Source organism: Miniopterus natalensis, chromosome 18 (assembly GCF_054644295.1).
Source record: "Miniopterus natalensis isolate mMinNat1 chromosome 18, mMinNat1.hap1, whole genome shotgun sequence".
NCBI classification, from domain to species: Eukaryota; Metazoa; Chordata; class Mammalia; order Chiroptera; family Miniopteridae; genus Miniopterus; species Miniopterus natalensis.
In genome coordinates this window covers 12,458,257-12,479,685 of record NC_142098.1, presented here as the reverse complement: position 1 = coordinate 12,479,685, position 21,429 = coordinate 12,458,257, and the positions used below count along the sequence as shown (strand labels likewise).

Sequence of the window (21,429 nt, the reverse complement as noted above, 5' to 3'; positions counted from 1 at the left end):
AGGACTTCAGTTTCCTTACCTGTAAACTAGGGTGAACTCTGAAGTCCTGACACTCCATGGGGACTTATGGGAAGAAAGGCAGTTCTGGAGGGAACCCCTGGACTCTCCCGGGGTCTGAACCTCGGCCTGGCCTTGCTGGGCCTGGGGAGGGGGCACATAAGCCACTTCCCAATCCTTGATGTCCTTTTGGGGTAGGGGTGGCTCTGGACCCAACTGACAGTCCCAGAGACGGAGAGCCTGGCTCCAGCGGCGGAGCCCCCAATGCCGAGCGCCTCCTCCAGAGCCTGTCTTCCCCGCCAGCTCCACACCTGCCCCCACAGTCATGCCCACCTGGGACTCACCTGAGACAAGTGCACCACCAGCCCTGTTTTATTCATGCATCTTTTCCAGAAAAGCCTGCAGGGCAGTGCTGGCAGGGAACCCAGCCCACTTCTTAGGGCTTCCTCACCATAGGCCTCTAAGAGTGGGATCTCTTTTTTTTTTTTTTCCCCAGGAAAAACATTTTTTTGCAAAACACCTCCTCAATAAACAACATGTAAACAGAAATAGCTGCTTCAGACTCCACAAGCGTCTCATTGTGTCTTCAGGGGCTTGTCCGTGGAGGGCAGTGGGGAGGGCTGGCAGGGGCCATTTTCCTCCCCCTCTGGGGCTCCCTGGGGGTAGACCACGAAACACAGCTCCTGCCCCCAGCGTGTCATTGACTCTGAGGACAGACAGGCAGACAGACAGATGGACCTCGGGGTTTGACCCCATGAGGCAGGGGTCCCCAGAGAGCTGCTCCCTTTGTGGTGGGTCCCGGACACTTGGGGCACATTGTGGGGAGATATTTGGTGATGGTTAGGCTCTGTGTTGCCAGCATAGCTGCTGGGAGACCCCACTCAAGGGTGAGCCCCCAAAAGGGTCCCATCTGCAGCCCTGGCACCTGGGGGAGGCTGCCCAGCTCACCCGTGAGTCTGTGCACACACTTTGGTTTGCTTCTCCAGAACACTCCCAGGAAGAAAATGGGCACCCCGGTGAGGATGATGATGACGCCGACCCCGCACACCATGGGCTCTGAGATGAAGCTGAAGACCAGCAGGAATGCCCAGAAGACCAAGTACAAGGCGGGGACAAGGAGGTTCACCTGTGGAGAGTGAGCAGAGCACCGGTGGTGCAGGGCCCCCCGCCCCCTGCTCTCCAGCCCCACAACCCAGGGGGCCTGGTGCTTTCCACCCTCTCCTGGGAGCTGACGCCTGAGGGGCCGGCCCCCTCCTGGCAGCAGCCCACGGTGCTGGAAGCCCATTCATTGCATGGCCAGTGGCCAAACTGTTGAGGATTTGTCAGTGTCAGCAGGTCTGAACTCCTCCACCCAGTGACTGAATGTGGACTTGCGACTTGCACTTGGTTGAAGGTCGATTCTGTTTTAGTCTGTCACATTTCAGGCACTGAAGCCTTTCTCCAGCTCAAGGATTTATATGCAAAAAGGAGGACTTTTCCTTTAGCTCGGGTTAGGGTCTTCGGTTTTGGTGTGGGCTCGTGGAACCATAGCAAGTGACTTGTGTAACTAGAGCGAGTGTCTTAGCTTCATTTTCTTGTTTGCAAAGAACCCACCTCGTGGGGCTGTTTTGAGGACTGAATAAGTCAGTGCACGCAAAGCCCTGAGCAGGGCCTAGCGCATGGCAGAAGCTGGAATCCCCATCGCCGCCATCACCTGACACTGACGCCCAAATGGGTGAAGTTCTCACTCACCTTGATGGGCCTGTGGAGCGCCGGCCGCCTCCAGCGCAGCACAAGCAGGCCCAGGATGGTGACACCATAGCAGAGGTAGTTGATGAAGGACACGTAGTTGATGAGCGTGTACGTGTCTCCCACAAGCATGATAACCGCCGTGGTCCCGTACTGGGAGAGGACCGAGCTGAGGGCTGGCCTCCCACCTGCCTCCTGTCAGCCCTGCAGGAGGTTGGTGAGCCCTGGCCCTCCCCATTCCCTCCGTGGGCTGCCCACCAGGGCTGGGGTTCATCCCTGCCACTACCCACATTGCTGGTGGCTTGGGCTCCTTGCCCTACCAGCCTGGGTCCCCCAACTTACGCAGACGATGAGGGCAGGGATAGGGGTGCAGTGTCTGACGTGAATCATGGCCAGCAGGCTGGGCAGGTGCCCTTCTCGGGCTCCAGAGAAGCACAGCCTGGGGGACGGAGATGGGTAGGGGCTGTGAGCCTGGCCTTAGGCCTCCTCACTGGCCAGATCCTGGACCTCAGCTTTAGACCTGATGTCCCTCTTGAGCTGTCACCTCTGATCCCCCTCCTCCAGGCCCCAACAGTCCCACTGAGCAGTTCTTTCTCCCCTCTAGCCCCTCTTGCTTTTGCTCCTCAGAGTTGAGATCAGATACCTGTTCCTGGGGAGTTCATTGTCTCAGCTTCAGGAGGGCCCCACCTTACAGGACTTCTCTTCTTTTGGCCCCCAGCACTGCTTGCATGCCAGGGCACCTACCCTGCCTCACCTGGACCACCCTCTCCCCAGTCCAGTCACCTGGAGGAGGTGAACAGGTAGCCATTGATCCCTCCGAAAGTAGAAAGTGCCACGGAGACAGGCATGACCCAAGAAAAATAGCCCAGCAGCTTCTCCCCGAAGGTCTGAGTGAGCACAAGAGAGAGGCAGGGCATGAGGCTGGGTGGGGGCAGGGCAGGGCTGGGCACCGAGCGGGGCCCCACTCACCACGGCCACCGCGTTAGAGGCCAGCAGCTCCTGGGGGGACATGGCAGTGAAGTAGGCGATATTGGTGAAAGTGTACACGAAGGTCACCAGGGGGATGGAGATGAAGATGGCTCGAGGTAGGTTCCTGGGGCAGTGGTGAGATGCATCAATGTTGGCCCCCTGGGGGCTGGGGGCAGGGCCCAGGGGTGAGGAGGGGGGCCAGGGGAGCCAGCAACAGAAGCAGCTTTGTCTCCATCTTTTGCGTCTGCTTGGGGGCCTTGAGGGCAGGGAAGGGGGCAGCACTGCTGTCTGTCTTGAATCCCCCCTCAACTCCCTAACCCCAGCCTGGGCACATGGGGGAGGGGCCACATCATATCCTAAGGGGTGGGTGTAATGTCTGCACATAAAGAGAAAATTGCACACAGCCAAAATCAGCCTTGAAAATCCCAGAAGTGCCCTGAGAGCTCAGCCCATAGACCTAAGGTGCCCCTGGGACTGCCTATCAGCCCAGCCCTTGCTAGAACTGCTCACTATGGGGTCCCTGGCTGAGCATCAGATGGAGCCACTGGCCTCATCTGTAGGGACCATGTTGTGTGCACATGTATAATTTTTGGCCAAATGCAAATAGCTGGATCCATTTACAGCAGGACAATGATATTCAGTGTTTCTGAGGCCCAGCAAGGGGCTGTGACTTGCCCACAGCCATACAGGGCCAGGCTGGAGCACAAGCATCCCGACTCTCTTTCCAGAGCCATTCCCTTGGGGGCAGTGGAGTGGTCAGGCATCTGACCAGACTAAGTTATAGGTGACAGCAAGTCTGTGCAGGGAGGCTGCCTCTCCCATCACTGGGCCCCACCCCTTCTCAGGGCCCAGCCGGGTGCCCCACTCACTTTCGAGGGTCAACTAGCTCCTCAGTGACATAGTTGAGGAAGTTCCAACCACTGAAGGCAAAGGAGCCCTGCAGGAAGGCCAGGGCTAGGTGACCCACGGAGGGCGTCATCCAGAAGTCAAAGGCATTGCTGGGCCTCAGCTCCTCGAAGTGTCCTGGGGGTCCAGAGGTCAAGGGTCAGTGTCATCTCCCCAGCCCTGGGCACAGCCCCACCCTGGCCCTACCTTGGAAGATCTGGACAAAGCCCATGCCAATGATGAGTGACAGGGCCAGCAGCTTCCCGCCGGTGAAGATGTCCTGGATGCGTGTGGCCCAGCGCACGCTGGAGCTGTTCACCCACGTCAGAAGCACTGGGGAGGAAAGGCGAGGGGGTGGGTGCACGCCTGAGGCTGAGACCCTCATGGTGGGCCATGGCCAAGTCCAGCCTGAGCTGCAGGAGGGTGGTAAAGCCTGCAGCAGCCAGAGTGCAAGAAGCTCCCCCCTGAGGCTGAGCTCTCCAGGGCTGGCCGCTGGAGGAGTCCCAGTCCTCCCCCACAGGGCAGGCAGCAGAGGCCCAGCCCAGCTCCACGGGGGGCACTCACTCAGGCAGGCCAAGGAGAGCACTCGGGAGGCTGCAGCTGGGGGGATACAGTTGGGGAACACAGGCTGCAATACATAGTTGGAGAAGGTCATGGAGATGACGGCCAGGCTGGTGGGGTACATGATGAGGACTGCGCTCCAGAGCAGCAGGAAGCTAAAATGAGAGGGGGCCCAAGTGGCACAGGCTTTCTATCGCCTTCCTGGCAGAGCAGGCCCAGGTGTGTGCAGAGGGGCCCAAGGGCAGGTGCAAGCGCTGGAGGCTGGCTTCAGTCCGGGGAGACAGGTTTCAATAGAGACAGGGTTGGGCACAGTTAAAAAGCTACAAGCTGCCCTTGGGCAGGTGTCTAGAACCGACAGGGAAACAACCACCTTTCTAATGGCCACACAGCCCCTGGCCTCAGGCTGTTTTCTGCTCCGGCTGGGGTGAGGGGTGGGGGGGATCAGCAGTCTCGGTTCCAGCAGCAGCTCTCAGCTGAGTCCTGTGGCTGCAGATGGCTGACTGAGCTGTGATCCCCTGAGGGGCCAGCCCTTCCAGAGCCCCCATAAGGGGTGGGGAGTAATTTATGTCCTTTCTTCTCCAATTTTGCCTCTGCAGGGTACTCATGTAGGAGTGGGGGCTCTGCTCAAGGCTGTGAGGCCCTGCCTGTTTCTGGGGGCTCTGCCTGCATCCAGGGGACAGCCTGTCCTTGGGGGTGGTACTAGTCCCCAGTCCAGCTCTCAAGGGTGGGGATTGCCTCATCCAGGGACACCATCTGCCTCTGGAGCACCAAGTTTGGTGGCTTCCTTTTGGTCCTCACCCTTGCTGCTCCCTACCACTTGCTTTGCAACCTCCCCTGACCCCTTGGCTTCTGGGGCATCCTAACTCCATGACCCTCCCCCTTGCTGGGTGCTCCCCTCTGCAAACTTGATGCTGGGTGCCTCCAGGCAGAGCCAAGAGGTAGGGTCTTGGGCCCTCTTCTCCCTCTCACCTTCTCTAGTATCCTTCCCAGCTGCACAGCACAGTTTTGCTTTCTCAGGTCCCAGGCCCCTCTGAGGACCCTATCCCCAGAGGAGATCACCCAGTGGTGTGCCTGCCCTGCCAGGGCCTCATTAACAGCCGCCCCGTTAAAGTCCCCTGGACTCCAGAACCCACCCCCTGCCAAGACCTGACTGAGCTTTTCCCCAGATGTGCCACAGACCCCACCAATGCACCCCAAACCTCCCCTTCTCCATCTCAGGAACCGCCGTCTATGGAGCCTCTCCAGTGGGAAAGCGTCATTCCTGCTCCACCACCTCTCCCTCATGCCACGCTGGCCACCACATCCTCCCAAACCCGCTCCTAAATGGTTCTGGAATCTTCTTGTACGTTTATTGAGGCCCTCAGCATGGCTCAGCTGGACAACTGCCATACTATGATGCCCCTCCACCCCAGGCTGCCCCCTCCTCTCCCCCCAAGCTCTACTGCCTACCATAGATCTGACAAGCTGGCCCAGGCCACCACCCTCTGTACGTGCTCCAACTCCTCACTGCTCGGCTGAGAAAATGCCACTCCTCCTCCAAGCTTCGGTGCAAATGTGGTTTTTCCTGGGAGCCTTCCCTAGGTGTCGGCACCCCATTCTCTTGGCTGCTGGGCCACTGCTTCTTGCACACATCCTCAAAGCTGGGATCCTCTAGGTTTTAGTCACTTTTGAGGGGCATTTTCCCTTCTGCACCGTGAGCAATGTGAGGACAGGGACACATCTTTTCATCGCAGCATCCCCGGCCCACAGCACACAGTAGGTGCTCAGCTAATGTTCACTGGTGGATAAAGGAGTACTGGGAGCTATTTAAAGGGAAGCTCCTGCAGGGCACTGATAGGAATATCATGCCCTCCCCCATATGGGCTACTAAAATCAAGGCCATCCCTGCCTGATGCCAGAATTACCTAGAGGTTTCAGATAGTAAGGCCCTCCCCATCCAGAAGCACTGGGTGGGGAGGGGGACTTAGACACAGCTTTATTTAAAAGGAAACAGAGAGGTCAAGGGGCCAGCTGTAGTGTCCAGCTTGAGTGGAGTGGGCATGTGGAAGGGGGCCCAACAGCCCCACCCCTTTCCCTTCATTCCTCCCCATGACCTTCCCGTGATGTGAGAAGCAGAAGAGAAAACCCAGGTCTAGGCCCGACTGGCCATCCATTCTGGAGATGCTCCCAACCCACCACCAAGTCGCTGGTACCCCACACTTACCCAGCCAGGCCCCCGAAGATCTCGGTGACATAAGCATAGTCCCCGCCAGACTTAGGGATGGCGACTCCTAGCTCCGCATAGCAGAGGGAGCCCAGGGCAGTGACGCCCCCGCCCAGGACCCAGACGAAGAGGGCCAGACCCACAGAGCCAGAGTGCTCCAGGACCCCCTTGGGGGAGATGAAGATGCCGGAGCCTATGATGTTCCCTGTGGGGGAGATGGAGAGGCATCAGCCCTCTCTGTGGGGCTCTGGATGCTGCAGTGAGGAAGAAAACCCAGGCTGCTCCCTGGGAGGAAGAGGGAGGAAGGCCTGGAGGCATGTGGATGTCAATGGAACCCCACTCTGGGCTCATCATCTCCCCTCCCTAGTCCTGGCATGGGAGTGGCACCTTGTCCATTCAGCCAGGCTCCCCTTCCAGAGGTGGGTCCTGTTCCTCTGCCCCCCCACCCCCTTACTCCCACAAAGTGGGGTGAGCACAAGCAACGAGGCTCAGCCACATGAGTGATGGCAGAGTGGTGGTCACTGCTGTGCATTCCCACAGGACCCAGGTCAACCCTTTGCCCCTGGCCGAAGCTTCCAGCTTTTTCAGCCTCCAGCCACCTGCCTTACTTCCAACCTGCTGGCCAGAGCTGGCCTTCTAAAGCAAGGCCTTGGCCATGACACTTTCCTGCCACTTTCCTATTGGTCGAAGTCCAAACTTATGGAGTGACTCAGGCAGTGGCACCTCCTGTACGAAGTCCTCCTTGACCATGCTGGTTTGGGCTCCTCCTCCCACTTCACAGCCTCGTGGTTCCCCAGACCCTACCTCGTACTTTCTTCACTGTTGGTCCATCTTCCCTTTCTTTCCCTATCAGGGAGCTCCTCGGCCTGCTCCCTGGGTTCCTCCCTGACCCAGGGAGCAACCTGCACACACAGACTCTGAAGAGACCTGTTTCCTGGCACTGTGAAAATGTTTCAGGTCTTGGGCAAGGGCCAGTGGGGTACATTTTCAGGGCTGGGGATTGGTCAGCAGCCATCAAGCAAGGAATGGAGAGGGCAATGGAGGGGGACTCCTGGCCCAGCCTGGGGTCTGGACATGGACTGCCTCTCCCTTGGGATGGCCCACTGGTTGCAAATGGGTCACTGCTTGAATCCCAGGCCCCTAATGGGAAGCCCTGGCTGCGGCTCAGGAGACCTGGAGACCTCTTCCGTCTCAGGTCACCTCTCGAGTCCTGTCTGTACAATGGGATTATTGTGAGAATTCAGTGAGATACCTAAGGGAAGCCCTCAGCTGTATCCAGATGCACTCTGCATCTCTGCATCATTCTGTGCACTGTCTGCAACCTCACCTGCTTTCACTCACCTTGATTCCTCAGCACATAGTAGGTGCTCAATACACATCTGTTGAGTAAACTAATGGATGAATAAATGGCCTAATGCCCCAAGTGGCACCAATGCCCTGATGGGAGAGACTGATTTCCTCATCTGTGGGGCAGCACTCTCCACTGGGCCCTCCTGGAGGGCCTGTGAAGGGGAGCAGAGGGGGTGGCTGGCTTCGAAGGTTCGAAGGTTCGGGTGAGAGTGCACTCTGCTTTGGTCATGGAAGTTCTGCCCTGCCCCTGGGGCTGACTCTGAGTCTTGGGAATTGGGGGAGGGGCACAGTGCTCCCTTGACTCACAGTATCTGGGAGTGGAACAGTGGGAAATGGTCAGGGGCCAAGCCAGGGTCTGCAGAGCAGGTTTCCAGGATAAACAAGACACTGAGTGCCCACTTAACCCTGAGCTCCTGCCACTTAGGGCAAAGAGGGGGCAGTGTTCTGGGTTGCCTAGGCTTCATCATCTGTGCAAATGAATCAGGACACGTCGCTGGTGATTTGCACTAGGACGTGCCCCAGAGGACACAACCCCAGACTCCACAGGCCACATGAATAAAAAAGCAACATTAAGGGAACCTGGGGCTCAGCCCCTCAATAAGATAGCCCCATCTGCCAGGGCCCTGTGGGGCGGCGGGGAGGGGCACGCGTCCACCAGGGCAGAGCCTGCCCGCTCCACCCGCCAGGCCACAGACGGCCTGGAAGAGGAAGCGGCTGCGGGCGCCAATCTGCATGCGTTCCTTGTTCACGGCGCTACCCTCCACCCCACCCCCGGCCGACACAGATTCCCAGTCTGGACGGCCACGACGCCCCACTTGGTTTTCCAGTCACGTCCCAAGAGGCCTAAATACATCCAGATAAGGGCGAAAGAATTCCTGTCCCCCAGCCCCCAGAGGTAAGCTGTGCCCCGAGCCTGCTTCCCGGGGGAAAGCAGCAACCTCCCTCACCTACCATGGGGGCCCAGGTCCTGGGTGGGCTGTCGGGTTTCTAAAAGGCCTTTGAGTTTGCTCTATCCGGCAGCAGAGTCTATGTTCTCAGGACCTGGTGGAGTGGGATTTGCCAAAAGCCAGTGAGGTGGAAGCCAGCGGGGGCTGGGTGGCCTTGTGAGGAGCTGGGTGCATTGGGGCTGGGGGCATCCAGAGCCCTCAGCCACCCACCCCATGGGTACCCCACCCCTCTACACAGTTCAGCCCGGCAGGGCCTCATGGGCATAGCTTTTGGGGAAGCCACATCTGGTACCTTGTCCTCAAGGCTGGGGCCTGTGCCCAGTAGCTGGAGACTGGAGCCTGGAGATGGGCTGGGGGTGGAGGATCACTATGCTGGGGCCTGGAAATGGGCTAAGGGGGGGGGGGGATCACTATTGTTTGGACACATGGCCTCAGGCTACAGTGAAGGACTACTCCCCAAGTGGCTCAAAGGAACACATGTGCCTGCTAATGTTTCAGGTCCTTGGAGGCCTGGACAACTGCAGGTTTGTGCTGGAAGGTGGCAGAAAACCCTGTGGAGGTCCACAAGCTGCTCTCGACACCACACCACATGGTTGGGTGGGGCTCTGCAAGAGCACCAGGGGCTGTTGGCTTGGGTCAGATGCAGAGGGCAAGGAGTGTGGGGGACCACCAACGATGAGGCAAGGGTGGGGCCTCCAGGGCTCGGATGACTACAGGAGGTGTGGGGAAGGGACCACGGAGCTGTGAGGAGGTGCCGCAGGGGTGCCTGCCCAGCCCTCTGGTGGTGGTGGGCACAGGCCTCCCTTCTCACTTGTTCTGTTCAGGCCCAGCAGACTAAGCTCCGCCTGATTCAGGGAACAGCAGTGGGCAAGCCCAGCTGTTGGGGGACCCTGCTCTGGAGGAAGAAGAGGAGGGACAGGAACCAGGGAACATGGGATGGGCCGGGACACGGCTGAGTGTCTGCTCAGGCGTCTGACTGATGGCGGGCTGGAGAAAGGTGGTTCCAAGGCCTCCACGTTCCCATCCTCCCAATGGGACTGCTGCTCTGTGGCCCCTGCAGGCTCTCGGTGGGGCCGGAGCTCCTGGGCAGGTGGGCAAGGATGTGAGGAGGCCACTCCACTCTCCCCCACCCCTCTTCCCTCAGCCCACACTGGGTGGTTTTATCACATTAAGATGTTTGGCCTGATGGGGCTTACCCAGCTCCTCGGGGCAATGAAGAAAGGGCCATTGTTCCCCTGCCTGCTGCGGTGCACACTGACCTATTTCTGGGAGGCAGTGGCAGACCATGAAGGTCACAGGGGTGGACTGTGGAGGTCATGGTGGTGGAGAGAGCCAGTTGCCCTTGGTGTGTGTGTGGGGAATGCACAGTCTGACTTGGGGAGGGGACAGAGAGGTCCTGTCAGGACGCTGGCATCACCCTTCAGCCCTAGAAACACTTTCAGGAGTTGGCTGTGTGGCTTCAGGCCAGTGCTGCCCTTCTGGGCCTCAGTTTCCCCTTCTGCCAGGTAGGGGCATTGGGCTAGGGGGCAGCAGAGGGCTGGTCCAACCCCAACTTTGCCAGAGGCACTTTTGGGCAGGGTGCATGTGTTTTGTGCATCTGCACAGGGCCCAAGTCCTCACTGTTCAGGTTTCTCCCCAGCTCACTGGCCTCCCAGAAGCAACATCACTCCCAGGAAGCCCTCCCTGACTCCCCGCCTTGGCTCCTATAACCTGGACCCTGCCCCATTGCCATGATAGCTGGAGGATGGCCACCGAGGGTAGGGTCTGCTGAGATGAAAGGCCTGAACCCCCTTGGAAGGACAGGGAACGCTCAAGGCTAGGTCTCCCTATATGCTCCTTGCCTATCCCTGACTCAGGGAGCATGGCCCCATTGCCCTGCTGGGCCTGATCAGGGGCTAGCCCTGGGCCAGGCCTCCTTCTTTTGCTCTGGGCAACAAGTCCCAGCACCTCCCAGGGCATGATCCATGAGGCCCTGGCCTCCAAATTCTCTGGAAGATACAAAAGCTCCAAAGAGCTCCAAATTCCCATTGCTAGGTCCTAAGGCCCCTAGACCATGGGCAATGGAACTTACTAGTTGAGAACTCCCAGATCTGGGTTTGAATCCCAGATCCCTCATGATGTGGACAAAGTACTTCATCTCTCTGAGCCTTTTATGGGTAAAGTGGGGAGATGAGGCAGTGATGCAAGCAGGCTCCCACCCTGCCTGGCTCATCAGAGGCCCCAAGAAGTAGCTATGGATCTTAGTATTGTCAGTCACCTTAAAGGTACCTCAGGCCACCCTCTCTGGCCTTTGGAGACCTGACCCCCATGGGACCTCAACACCCTGGGTTCAGAAGCCAGGGCCCTAATTTTGGGGTCCTGCCATCGCCCTGTGTCTCTAAGCACATAAATGTCCTTACAGTGAGCATGTATCAGGCACCCCTCCAGGGAGACAAAAGTGCCTGCTGAGGTCTTGGCAGAACTCTAGGGAGGTGAGTGGGGATGTTTCCAAGACATGCCTGGAATTGCCAATTGGCTGGCATGCATGTCTGGCCTAACCCACTTTCCTTTGGAGAGAGGGATGAGCAGAAGTGTGGAGCTTTCTCTGCCTGGCTTGCTCAGCCAAGGTGGCCTCCTCTAGTGAGACTCACCCATGCCCTGTTTCCAGATGCCCCATGAGCTCCATGCCACTGCATCTAGCAGTCAAGCCCCAGGCCTCAGAGGACCTGCCTCACCCCCGGCTTCTGGCAGGTGGACCCCTTCTTCCCACAGGGCAGTCTCCTGGCCCTCCTCCCACCTCACTGGCTGCTGCTTCTCGAACTCCTCTGCTGATCCCTTCTCATTTCTCCTAAATTCTAGACAACAGGTGCCCAGGGCTTAGTCTTGGGGCATCTTCCCTTTTCTTTCAATACTCCCTTCCTTGGAGACCTCATCCAGCACCCCAGCTTTTGCTGGCAACTCCCAAATTTATGTCCCTAGCACAGACCTTCCTGTTAAACTAAACAGTATATCCAATTGATTAGTCAACAAATAAGCATCTCTCATTTCACGCATTCAAAATGGGATTCCTGACTTTCAGCCCTCTTTCCCCCGAACCTGCTCCTCTCAGTCTTCCCTGATCAGTAAATGGCAAAGGGTGCTCCCACCTGCTCAGACCCAACCCTGGTGCCCCTTTTGCCTCCTCTCTTGCCTCCACATCCTTCATCATCACAAATTCTTTGGCTCTATCTACCAAACACACCCAGAACTGAACCTCCTCTTAGCACCTCCACTGCTGCCACCCTGCTCTGAGTCACTGTCATCTCTTAGCCAGGTGACTCAAGTACCTTCCTGACTGGCTTCCTGCTTCTGCGCTTGCTGCCCATGGCCAAAGTGAGCCCCATCCCATCCCATTAAGTCCCCTCCTCTCTCCTCTCCTCCCCTCCCTTCGCCTCTTATTCTACCCCACCCCACCCTATCCTTCCCCACCCCTCCCTTCCTCTCGAACCCCATCCCACTTCCTCCCCTCCTCTCTCACCTCATTCCACCCCCTCCCCTCCCCTCCCCTCCCCTCCCCTCCCCTCCCCTCCCCTCCCCTCCCCTCCCCTCCCCTCTCACCTAATCCCACCACCTCCCCTCCCCTCCCTTCCCCTCTGACCCCATCCCACCCTCTCCTCTCCTCTCTCACTTCATCCCCTCCTCCCTTCCCCTCCCATCCACATCATCTCTCTTCTGCTCAAAGCCCTCCCAGGGATCCCATCATGCAAAGAAAAGAGAGCAAAAAAAAGCTGGACCCCAACCCACTCTTGACTCATCTGCTATCTATAATCCTGCCTCCTGCCTTAATTTTCTCACCTTAGCACACTTATCATTACCCTGTTGGCGAAACATTCAGCTTGTTTGTCTTGTTTGCCCTTTGACGTCCATGCTGGAACGTCAGTTCTAGCAGGACAAGGATATTGTCTTCTCATGCCCCATTGTGTCTCCAGCACCTAGAACAGTGCCCGACACTGTTCAGCACCTAATTGTTAGATAGATGAACGAATGTGTCCAGTGCTGGCAGGCCCTGCCCTTGTAGCCAGAGCTGCCTCGGCCCCCAACAGCTTCCCAGAGCACACAGGACATGTGACCCTGGGCTGGTTGCAGCCTCAGGTCCTCAGTTTTCTCTTCTATAAGTTGGGGCTGTGGTGAGGCAGGTTTAATGCCTCCTCAGGGTCTTGGTAAGGAGGGGTTGGGGTTCTGGAGAGGGCCATCCCCTGAGCAGCTCAACAACCTCCAGGCCTGATGACGCACAGAGAAGGGCCTGGACAAGGCTGGATGGGCAGGGATGAGCTCCTAATGAGAGAGGACTCATGAAGCAGACCCCTGAGTCCATGAACATGAGTGGAGGACAGGACAGCCTGGTTAGCGACCCAGGGGTGACTCCCACTCAGCTGGACCTGGGCACATCCCTTCCTTGAATGTGGATTCAGGGAGTTGTCTGAAGTCCCTGAGTCAGGACAAGACACCCTGTACCTACAGTCCTGGGTGGGGTGTGGGGGGGCAGGAGTTGGGGGAAATTTCTCTCCATCTGTTCGTTCATCCATCCATAGTGAAGTGGATGGATGAACAAACAGTAAATCCTGGTTGGATGAGCTCTCAGCTTAGTCTTAACCTTCTCGCATTAAGGACTATGAATCTGGCCCCAGTTTTGCCCAGCACCAGAGCAGTATGAAGACGGACAATGGGCTGGGGAATGAACCCAAATCTGCTGGCAAATCCTGAGTCCATCACCTGTAGCAGTGTCATGCAACTTCCAGCCTCAGTTTCTATGTCTGTAAAATGGGTACAAAAATTCCCATCATGCAAGACAGGCATGGGAATCAAATGAGATCAGGGGACAACATATTTTCACAATGTGATGACAGGTGGTTTTCTGAGCAGATATTGGATGCAGCTCACACAGCCCTGCCCCAGGTGCCTCTTTTTCTTCCAGGCTGTGTTCCCAGAGGCCAGCAGGTGCTGCTCAAGGCACATTTTAGGGGGAGTCTTATTCCAACCCAAAGCCCTTCCATTTAGCTCCATTTCCAAAAACCCTACTCCCCAGCCTGGGGCGGGGCAGGGGGTACAGGGAAGAGGATCAGAGTGTCTCCTGGGGAGACTGTCTGGAAGTTTTGGAGATAAGTGAAGTAGCTGGTAACAAACAAGAAAGACCTGAGTATGATATAAAGTTCTTGGGACTTTTAAAGCTAAAATATGATACTTTAGAGAAATTTTTGACTTTGACTAGGTTCCCCAGGGCAGGAAGGTGGGGTTATATGTGGGAGGTTGGCCCCCCAGAACAGCGAATGGGGAGTTGGTGGAGGCCTTCAGGGCATCAGGGGGGCAGTGCAGACCCTGACTCAGTCCATACCTGCCTCCTCCCTCATCTCTTGTCACCTTCTGGTTCAGGGTGATGCTCCTCTGGTCTGCCTCCTGCCTGCTCCAGCCTCTTGTCTGCTGTTACCCTTTAAAACTCCCTAAGCAGGGCTGCTGGACCACCACTGAGTATCCTGGGCTGGGGTCAGGTCATCTGTGTTCTGTTCTGGAGTCTGCCAGCCTTGGGCAAGTCACCCCGGAAGAGGCAGAGTAGGAACACAGCTCAAGGAAATTGGACTTACTGAGGTGGCCCAGGGAGTGCACTGCAGCTGGCTCCAGACATGCCTCTTGACCCCAGCCTCTTGGCCCATTCATGATGTGTGGGCTTCTTCCTGGGGGCACAGCTCCTGGGGCGAGTGTGGACTGGGACAAAGCTCTAACCAGCATCCTGGCCAAATCTCTGGAACCAGCCCTTCTTGCCAGCAGACAGTTAAGCAGGGCACCGTAGGCCAAGAAGGTCTCAGTGCCAGGTCAGGAAAGATGCCATTCCAGAGGCAATGGGGAGGCAGAGAGCTACCTGCACAGAGGCTGTGTTCTGGGGCAACTCTCAGTGTGAGTGCAAGGGCTAGCCAAGAGCCAGGCTCTAGCCAGGCCCAGGAGCTCCCAGTGTGGGGACAGAGAGGAGGTGAAGATCCCAGTCTGCCCTCCTAAACCCCAACTTTATCTCTAGGGACTTGGGAATGGGTGGGCAGTGGATGCACCAGCAGCTCCCACTGGTTGGGGAGGTGATAGATTGAGAGCAGTCAAGACCCCAGTCCTTCATCCCTCCAGCCATGAATCCTGGGACACATGAGGGTCTCTGAGGCACCTGGTGTGGACACAGGCACTGATCTGGGTTAGCCAGTTCCTGAGAAGTCAGTGTTCATGATTTGGGATAGAAAGAGAAAAATCCTACCACTGTTCTTGCTGTCTCCTGAGCCTTCTGCTCACATGGACCCATTCTCAGGTGAGGAAGCTGGGGCCCCAGAGCCAGAGGATGAGTGCCTGTTGGGATCTCAGCTCAGGAAGCAGTTGGCTGTTCTTCAGGCTTTGTCTGCCCCACCCCAACACTGGCCTCTTCTAGCCACTGGCTGCTTTGCCCCCTCCCCCAGGGCTCTGCCATCAAACTGCAATAAATATCCTCTGAACCTGTTTCCACACTGGGCTGGCTCTGGCTGTCCAGTCTACCCACAGTCCCTCCTGCTTTTTGAAGACAAAATCACTCACAGGGCATGACACTTTTAACGCTGCACACAGTAGGGACTTAGCTTGAGCCACTGCCCAGTACCTGAGGCCTTAGCGGGGTCAGCCTGCTCAGGCCCCACACCTGCAAGGCTCTTGCCCTTCGGGCAGGACCTTAACCCTTCCCACTTCATAGACGAGAACACCGAGGGTAACTGCCTTACCCCACAGCGACGTAAGGGCAGGGTGAGGATTCCAGGGGCGCATGGCACCGGCACCTCCCTCGCCCACCTCGAGGCGCCGGGGGAGGTGGGACAGAAGCCCTGCGGTCGCTGTGCGGGGGCGACAGAGCCATCCCCTCCCCCGTGGTCCCACCGTCGCAGGCCCGTAGGAGCGCCAGGAGAGGGGTTCCAAGCGCCGTGCGCCTCAAGCCTTCGGCCCTGCCCCCCGGCACCCGCCCGCCAGGGGCCCGCTCACCGATGATGATGGTGCAGGCGCTCACCAGCCCGATCTCCTTCTTGAGCGTCACCCGCTCCGAGGCGCCGGGGCCGGGGCCCGGGCCCGGGGAAGGCGAGGGCGCAGGGCCGGGGTTCCCGCGCGCGCTTGGCTGCTGCGTGTGGCCGGCCATTTCGCTGTCCAGCCGCGTCCCAGCTCCCTGCGCTGTCCAGGCTATCCGACCCGCCGCCAGTCCGTCGGTCAGTCCGTCTGTCGGTGAGCGCGCCGCCCTCGCAGGCTCACCGACGGGCGCATGCGCTGGCGCGGGGCCCGGGTGGTGCGCCCCCCGGGCGGCTGGGGCCAGGGAGCGGCGGAAGGAGGCCTGGCCCGCAGCCCCCTCCCCCACTTTCCTTAAAGGAAACTGCCCCGCGGCCCCCCTCCTCAGTCCTGGCCTGGGAGCGAAGGAGAGGGCTTGGGGCAGACCTGGGAGGAACTTCCCAGCTGAGCGACGGCTGGGGCCCTTCGCTGCCTGAGTGGGGGTGGGGGTGGGGGTGGGAGTGGGGTGGGGGGAGGGGGGAGCAGAGCTCAAAGGCAAGACTGCCCCTGCCCTCTTGGAGACTTTGGAAGCTGGCAAAATAGCTGCCTGTGTATGGGGACCCGCTGCGTGCCAGCGCTTCCATACTCTCTAAATTCTGGCATGACCCCCAGCGCATGGGGGTGGGGGTGGGAAGTGGGGGGGCTGGAGGTTGAGTGGAAGCCGAGGCTCAGAGATTCGTAGGGGCAAGTGGCCGGGCCGAGACGTCACCCCTTTCTGATGCCTCCTTGGCTTGCAGACGGTGACGGCGGGGTGTGAGGGTCAGCCCTTAGGAGGGTTGGAGGGTGCGTCCAGGAACCCCTCTGAGGGGTCAGGAGACCCTAAGCACCCACCACCAAAGCCTGGAGAGACAGGGTCCTACGAAGACCCTGGGGCCCCCAACTCTCATTCAGAGGGGACCCACCCCCTAGTGGGAGCCCTGGAAGAGGTTCGCCCAGCCCCCCGCCCTCCCCCGACGGCTCTGGGCTGCGTCTGGCAGGTTCCGTTTGCAGACGTCTAGCCGCAGGTCAGAGTCGGGCATCAGGGGACTGGAACTCTGGTCTTTGGCGACCGACCCGCGCAGTCGAGCCCGGCTCCAGGAGACGGGGCCACCTCTACTGCGGGGAGACACAGAGAAAGAGGCTGTGGCTCCTGAGGTCGCAGGAGGAGGTTGGGCTTGCAGGATCCGAGGGAGGTTGCCTCCTCCCGGAAGCCGCCCGGACTGTGCAGCTAGCAAAGCAGACGCGGGGGGGGGGGGGGAGAGGGGGCATGTGGGGGGCCACCGGGGCTGCGAGCGGGGCCAGCCTGGCACAGGGCGGCGGGCGGCGGAACAGCCTTTGTCTTTTCCTGGCGGCTGCCGCGACGCTCCGTCCCCTGCATGCGGATGAGGCTGCGCCTGGCGTCGGGTCCTTCCCCCGCCCCCGGCCTCGCGGCTTGCGGGGGCGCCCTGCCCGGGGTCCGACGGGCCGTAGGGCTACCCGGGGTGAAGCGCGGGCTGTGCGCCGAGCATCGAGGTGCGAGCCTGGTGGTGCAGGAGTTTGGTGAGAAGGGACTTGCGAAGTTGGGGGCGGGGACCTGGGGGTAGGGAGCAGGATCGATCCTGGGTGGACGTGCTGGGGGCACAGGAGAAGCTCCAGCCTTTGCGCTCCCGTCGGAGGCGGCATTCTTGGCGCCCTCCGCCGTCCACCCCTGGGAGCCTCATTCAGCCGCAGGCTCTAAAGGGGCCTCGCGCAGGGGGTGCGGTGCGGTGGGGTGGGGGGTGGCCGCAGAGTTCTGGAGACTCTTGGTCTTAGCGGGTAGTCTCCACCTGCTGGTTTGACTCTGCACATCCGGCCACCCCTCAACGCTAGGGTCCAGCCAGGGCTGGTGCGCGCTGGGGTGGCCGGCGCCTCACGGGCTGGGAGCCTGTGGTTCCCGAGGGTGAGCCTCTCATGGCACCTGGGATGTGGGGGGTGTTTGAGAAGGGCTGACTCCAGCGCACGGCACAGGATGGAATTTGCATGTTGTTGGCCAGGCCTGCAGCTCAGGAGGTCATTTAGTGGAACTGAACTAGAACCTGCAAACCCCAATGGGAAGAAAAGGTTGGTGAAATTGCTCTACCATCCCAAAGACAATCAGTACAATTCCCCACATTAACAGAGAAAAACAAGAGAAACCATAGGTTTCAATAGGTCCTCAATTAAAACCTGTTCTCAATAGGTTCAGAAAAACAGTCATCCGTGATTTAAACCAACAAAAACTACTAGCTAATTAGAATCGGAGGAGAACTTTCTCAGTCTGATGAAGGTATCTACCCAAACCCCAAATCCCACCAAGAAACAAAAGAAACAACAAAATCCTACAGCTAAAAGGCATGCTAATGGTGAAATGTTGGATGCTTTTCCACTGAGACTGGAAATGAGAAGGAATGTTGGCATCCTTCAAGTATATCCACCACTGTGCTGGAGGTCCTAGCAGGGCAATAAGGCAAGAAAAGGAAGTGAAAGGCCTACTTTCTAGGGGCCAAAATCCAGAACACTGACAACGCCAAATGCTGCCGAGGATGTATAGCAATAGGAGGAGCTCTCATTCATTGCTGGTGGGAGTGCAACATGGTAAGCTACCTTGGAAGACTGTTTGGGAGTTTCTTACAAAACTGAAATAACTCTTACCACACAATCCAGCAATCATGCTCCTTGGTATTTATCCAAATGAGTTGAAAACTTATATCTACACAAAACCCTGCACATGGTTGTTTACAGCAGCTTTATTCATAATTGCCCAAACTTGGAAGTAACCAAGACGTCCTTCAGAAGGTGAGATAATAAACTGTGGCACAGCCACTCAGTGTATAAATAAACTGTGGCACATCCACTCAGTGGAATAATAATAATAAAGAAATGAGCTGTCAAACCATGAAGTGACATGGAGAAAACTTAAATGCAAGTTACTAAGTGAAAAAAGCCAGTCTGAAAATCAGTAAAAAGATATGAAGATAGGAAAGGAAGACATATAACTGTCATTTACATATACATGACTTAAAAGTTAATTAGTTAATTTAGCACTGGATACAAGTTCCGTATAAAAAAACTAATTGTATTTCTACATGCCAGCAACAATTAGAAACTAAAATTTATAGTAGCATAAAAATCGATACCTCAAAATAAATCTAGTGAATTATGTGTACAATGTCCACACAGAAACCATAAAGCATTACAGAGAAATTGTGTAAGATGTAAATTAATTGAGGGATAATCTCTACCCATGGGTTGGAATTTCAGAGGTTGTTTTTCTCTAAGTTGAACTATAGAATTGATCTATGGATCCAATGTACTCACAAAGTCCCAAAGGATTTTATTGAGGTTTGCTTGGATTTTTTTTTTTTTTTTAATGAAACCTGACAAACTGAGTTAAAATATAGATGAAGAACAAAGTTGGAGGACTTATGCCACAGTTAGGGAGACAGCTTGGTATTAGTGCAAGGATAAACCAGCCAGCGGCACAGAACACGCAACGCAGAAACAGCCCCACCCGGCTGTGGATGCCTGGGTTAGCATCACAGAGGTGACATCGCAGGGTGGTGGAGAAAGGACAGACTTTTCAATAAGTGGTGCTGAATCAATTGAGTATCCATATTGGGGGGGGGGGAACCAACCCTCTTTATCTCTACCTTCCACCATACCCAAAACCAATGCGGTGGACACGAATGTGAGAAGTAAATGTATGTTGAAAAGTAAAACCACAAAGATGCTAGAAGAAGACTTAGGGGAGAGAATAGATTTATTTTCTTTTTAAAAAATATATCTTTATTGATTTCAGAGAGAGGAAGGGAGAGGGAGAGAGAGAAACATCAATGATGAGAGAGTCACCAACCGGCTGCCTCCCGCACTCCCCCAACTGGGGATTGAGCCCGCAACCCGGGCATGTGCCCTGACCGGGAATTGAACCCCGATTGCCTGGATCCTAGGTTGATGCTCAACTGCCGAGCCATGCCCGGCCGGGCTAGATTTATTTTCTTAAACAAGGCACAAAAAGCACTATCAGTAAAAAAGCGATAAATTGGACTCCATAAACTTAGAAACTTCTGTTCATCAAAAGCCACAATTAAGAGAACAAAGTAAGCCATGTGTGAGAAAAGCTATTTCAATACCTGTATCTGATAAAGAACTTGTATCTAAAAAATATGAAAACTACTACAGATTGATAGGAAAAAGACTTCAACTAGGTGCTTTGCTAGAGAGGATGTCTGAATGGCTAGTAAACTCCTGAACAGGCGTTCAGCCTCCTTAGTCATCAGGGAAATGCAAACAGAAGCCAGAATGAGAGAGCGCTGGGCATCCGCCAGAACACTTAAAGCTAAACGCCAGGGTTTTGTGCCGTATTTTGTATGTAGGTTACACTCACGTGACCAAGAATAGGACAGCATTCACGTCCTGGGCCTGGTCCCCGGGTGGGACAGGATCTGCGCCCGGGGGCCTCTGCGCCTGCTTTCTCCAGCAGCTCCTCGTGGGCGTTGAAGCGGCTCAGCGCTCCCACACCAGCTCTGGCCTCAGCGCCTCTCTTCTTTCTCACCTGCAGTTCCAGCCCAGGTATCCACTCAGGCAGCCTCCCTGTCTCCCTGATTTCCCCCCATCCTGATCCCCAACCGCCCCCTGTCGAAGTCTCAAGCATCTTTGTCAATGGCTTTTGGGGACCCCTCTCTGCTTCTGTATTGTGGGGTTCTTGGCCCTGGACATTGTCGCTGCCCTTCTCCTGCCTTCTCTCTCCTCCTTCTGCACCCTGGCTGAGAGGCCCTACTCATGTCCGGTTCTAACACTCCTCAGGCAGGAGTACAAACCAAGGCTCCGCATACCATATGCCTAAATATTTAGAAGTCACCAATGAAACTCTGCCATGGCCCAGCCCTCATTCACACCCTGGCCCTGGAACATGCTCTCCCCAGGCCAGTCCTGATGGCCACTATCAACTGAGGCAGGTGTTGACCAAGAGTAAATGAATCAGAAGGCTTTGGCTAGAAATAAATTCTTCAGGGGGTAATCAGAGCATTACCCATAGGACATATATATAGTTTATCTCTAGGCATAATTGGAGAGGTCAAAAGTTTTTCCCAGGCTAGTTAAAGCAAGAGTAGAATCGTTTCCTCTGCCTCAGCCTACTGGATTTTAGTAATTCAGCAACTTGACTACAGTGACTCCGTTTTATTTCTTCACTCTTTTCCTCACAGGTCAGGTGGAAGCTGGGACAGTGTCAGAGAGTCCTGTGCCTGAGCACACATTTGGGATGGGAGTTGGCCTGGTAACCCTTTCCCTGCACCTCGCTTTTCCAACCTGGTATTTCCAGGCCATTCTAATCTCCTCTCCAAGTGTCATTATGGAGCAGAGAGTAGAGGAAGCACAGTTATGGAGAAACCGGGCTGCCTGCACACCCTCTTGGCGATCTGGGGCAGCCAACTATAAACGAAAGCATCATTTCCACCCCCTGGTTTCCCAGGGTGGAGGCTGTGACAGCCCCCTACTCATGTGCGTGCACACACACACACACACACACACACACACACACACACTCCTCTTAGTCTAGCATCTTCCAGGCTGGGGGACCCATGTATTACACTGGTTTCTCTCCCACATTTCACCTGTGTTCAGTTAAAATTTAAAAAACAACTCTGTATTTGGTGCTGGGGATATTCTGGCTCTCCCTGGTGTGGGGGTCCCTTGGCCAGGCCCAATCTGCACATTCAGTGTTTCTAGAATGATCGAATGATGTTGCTGCATGAGCCCTCAGCCACC

The 21,429-nt window shown here is 56.6% G+C and overlaps 1 protein-coding gene across 1 annotated transcript; it reads right to left on the bottom strand.

Moving 5' to 3' along the window:
* Nucleotides 1–525: 525 nt before the first annotated feature.
* On the bottom strand, nt 526–15,799 carry SLC7A10 (solute carrier family 7 member 10). Its single transcript, XM_016221013.2, has 11 exons — nt 15,634–15,799; nt 6,344–6,548; nt 4,144–4,295; nt 3,787–3,912; nt 3,564–3,717; nt 2,695–2,818; nt 2,509–2,612; nt 2,068–2,164; nt 1,729–1,878; nt 946–1,123; nt 526–703 (listed from the first exon to the last, which is right to left on the bottom strand). Exons 1-11 carry the CDS (start codon nt 15,782–15,784, stop codon nt 573–575), a joined length of 1,572 nt encoding a protein of 523 aa, XP_016076499.1. The 5' UTR covers nt 15,785–15,799; the 3' UTR covers nt 526–572.
* Between the last annotated feature and the right edge of the window lie 5,630 nt (nt 15,800–21,429).

What these genes read in the sequence shown, in the direction of transcription:
- SLC7A10 (XM_016221013.2), bottom strand. Translation starts at nt 15,784, where the DNA reads ATGGCCGGCCACACGCAGCAGCCAAGCGCGCGCGGGAACCCCGGCCCT. An exon ending in ATCTTCGGGGGCCTGGCTGG is followed by an intron (nt 4,296 to 6,343) that starts GTAAGTGTGGGG and finishes CTCTCATTTTAG; the next exon opens with CTTCCTGCTGCTCTGGAGCG. An exon ending in TACCTGTTCACCTCCTCCAG is followed by an intron (nt 2,165 to 2,508) that starts GTGACTGGACTG and finishes TCCGTCCCCCAG; the next exon opens with GCTGTGCTTCTCTGGAGCCC.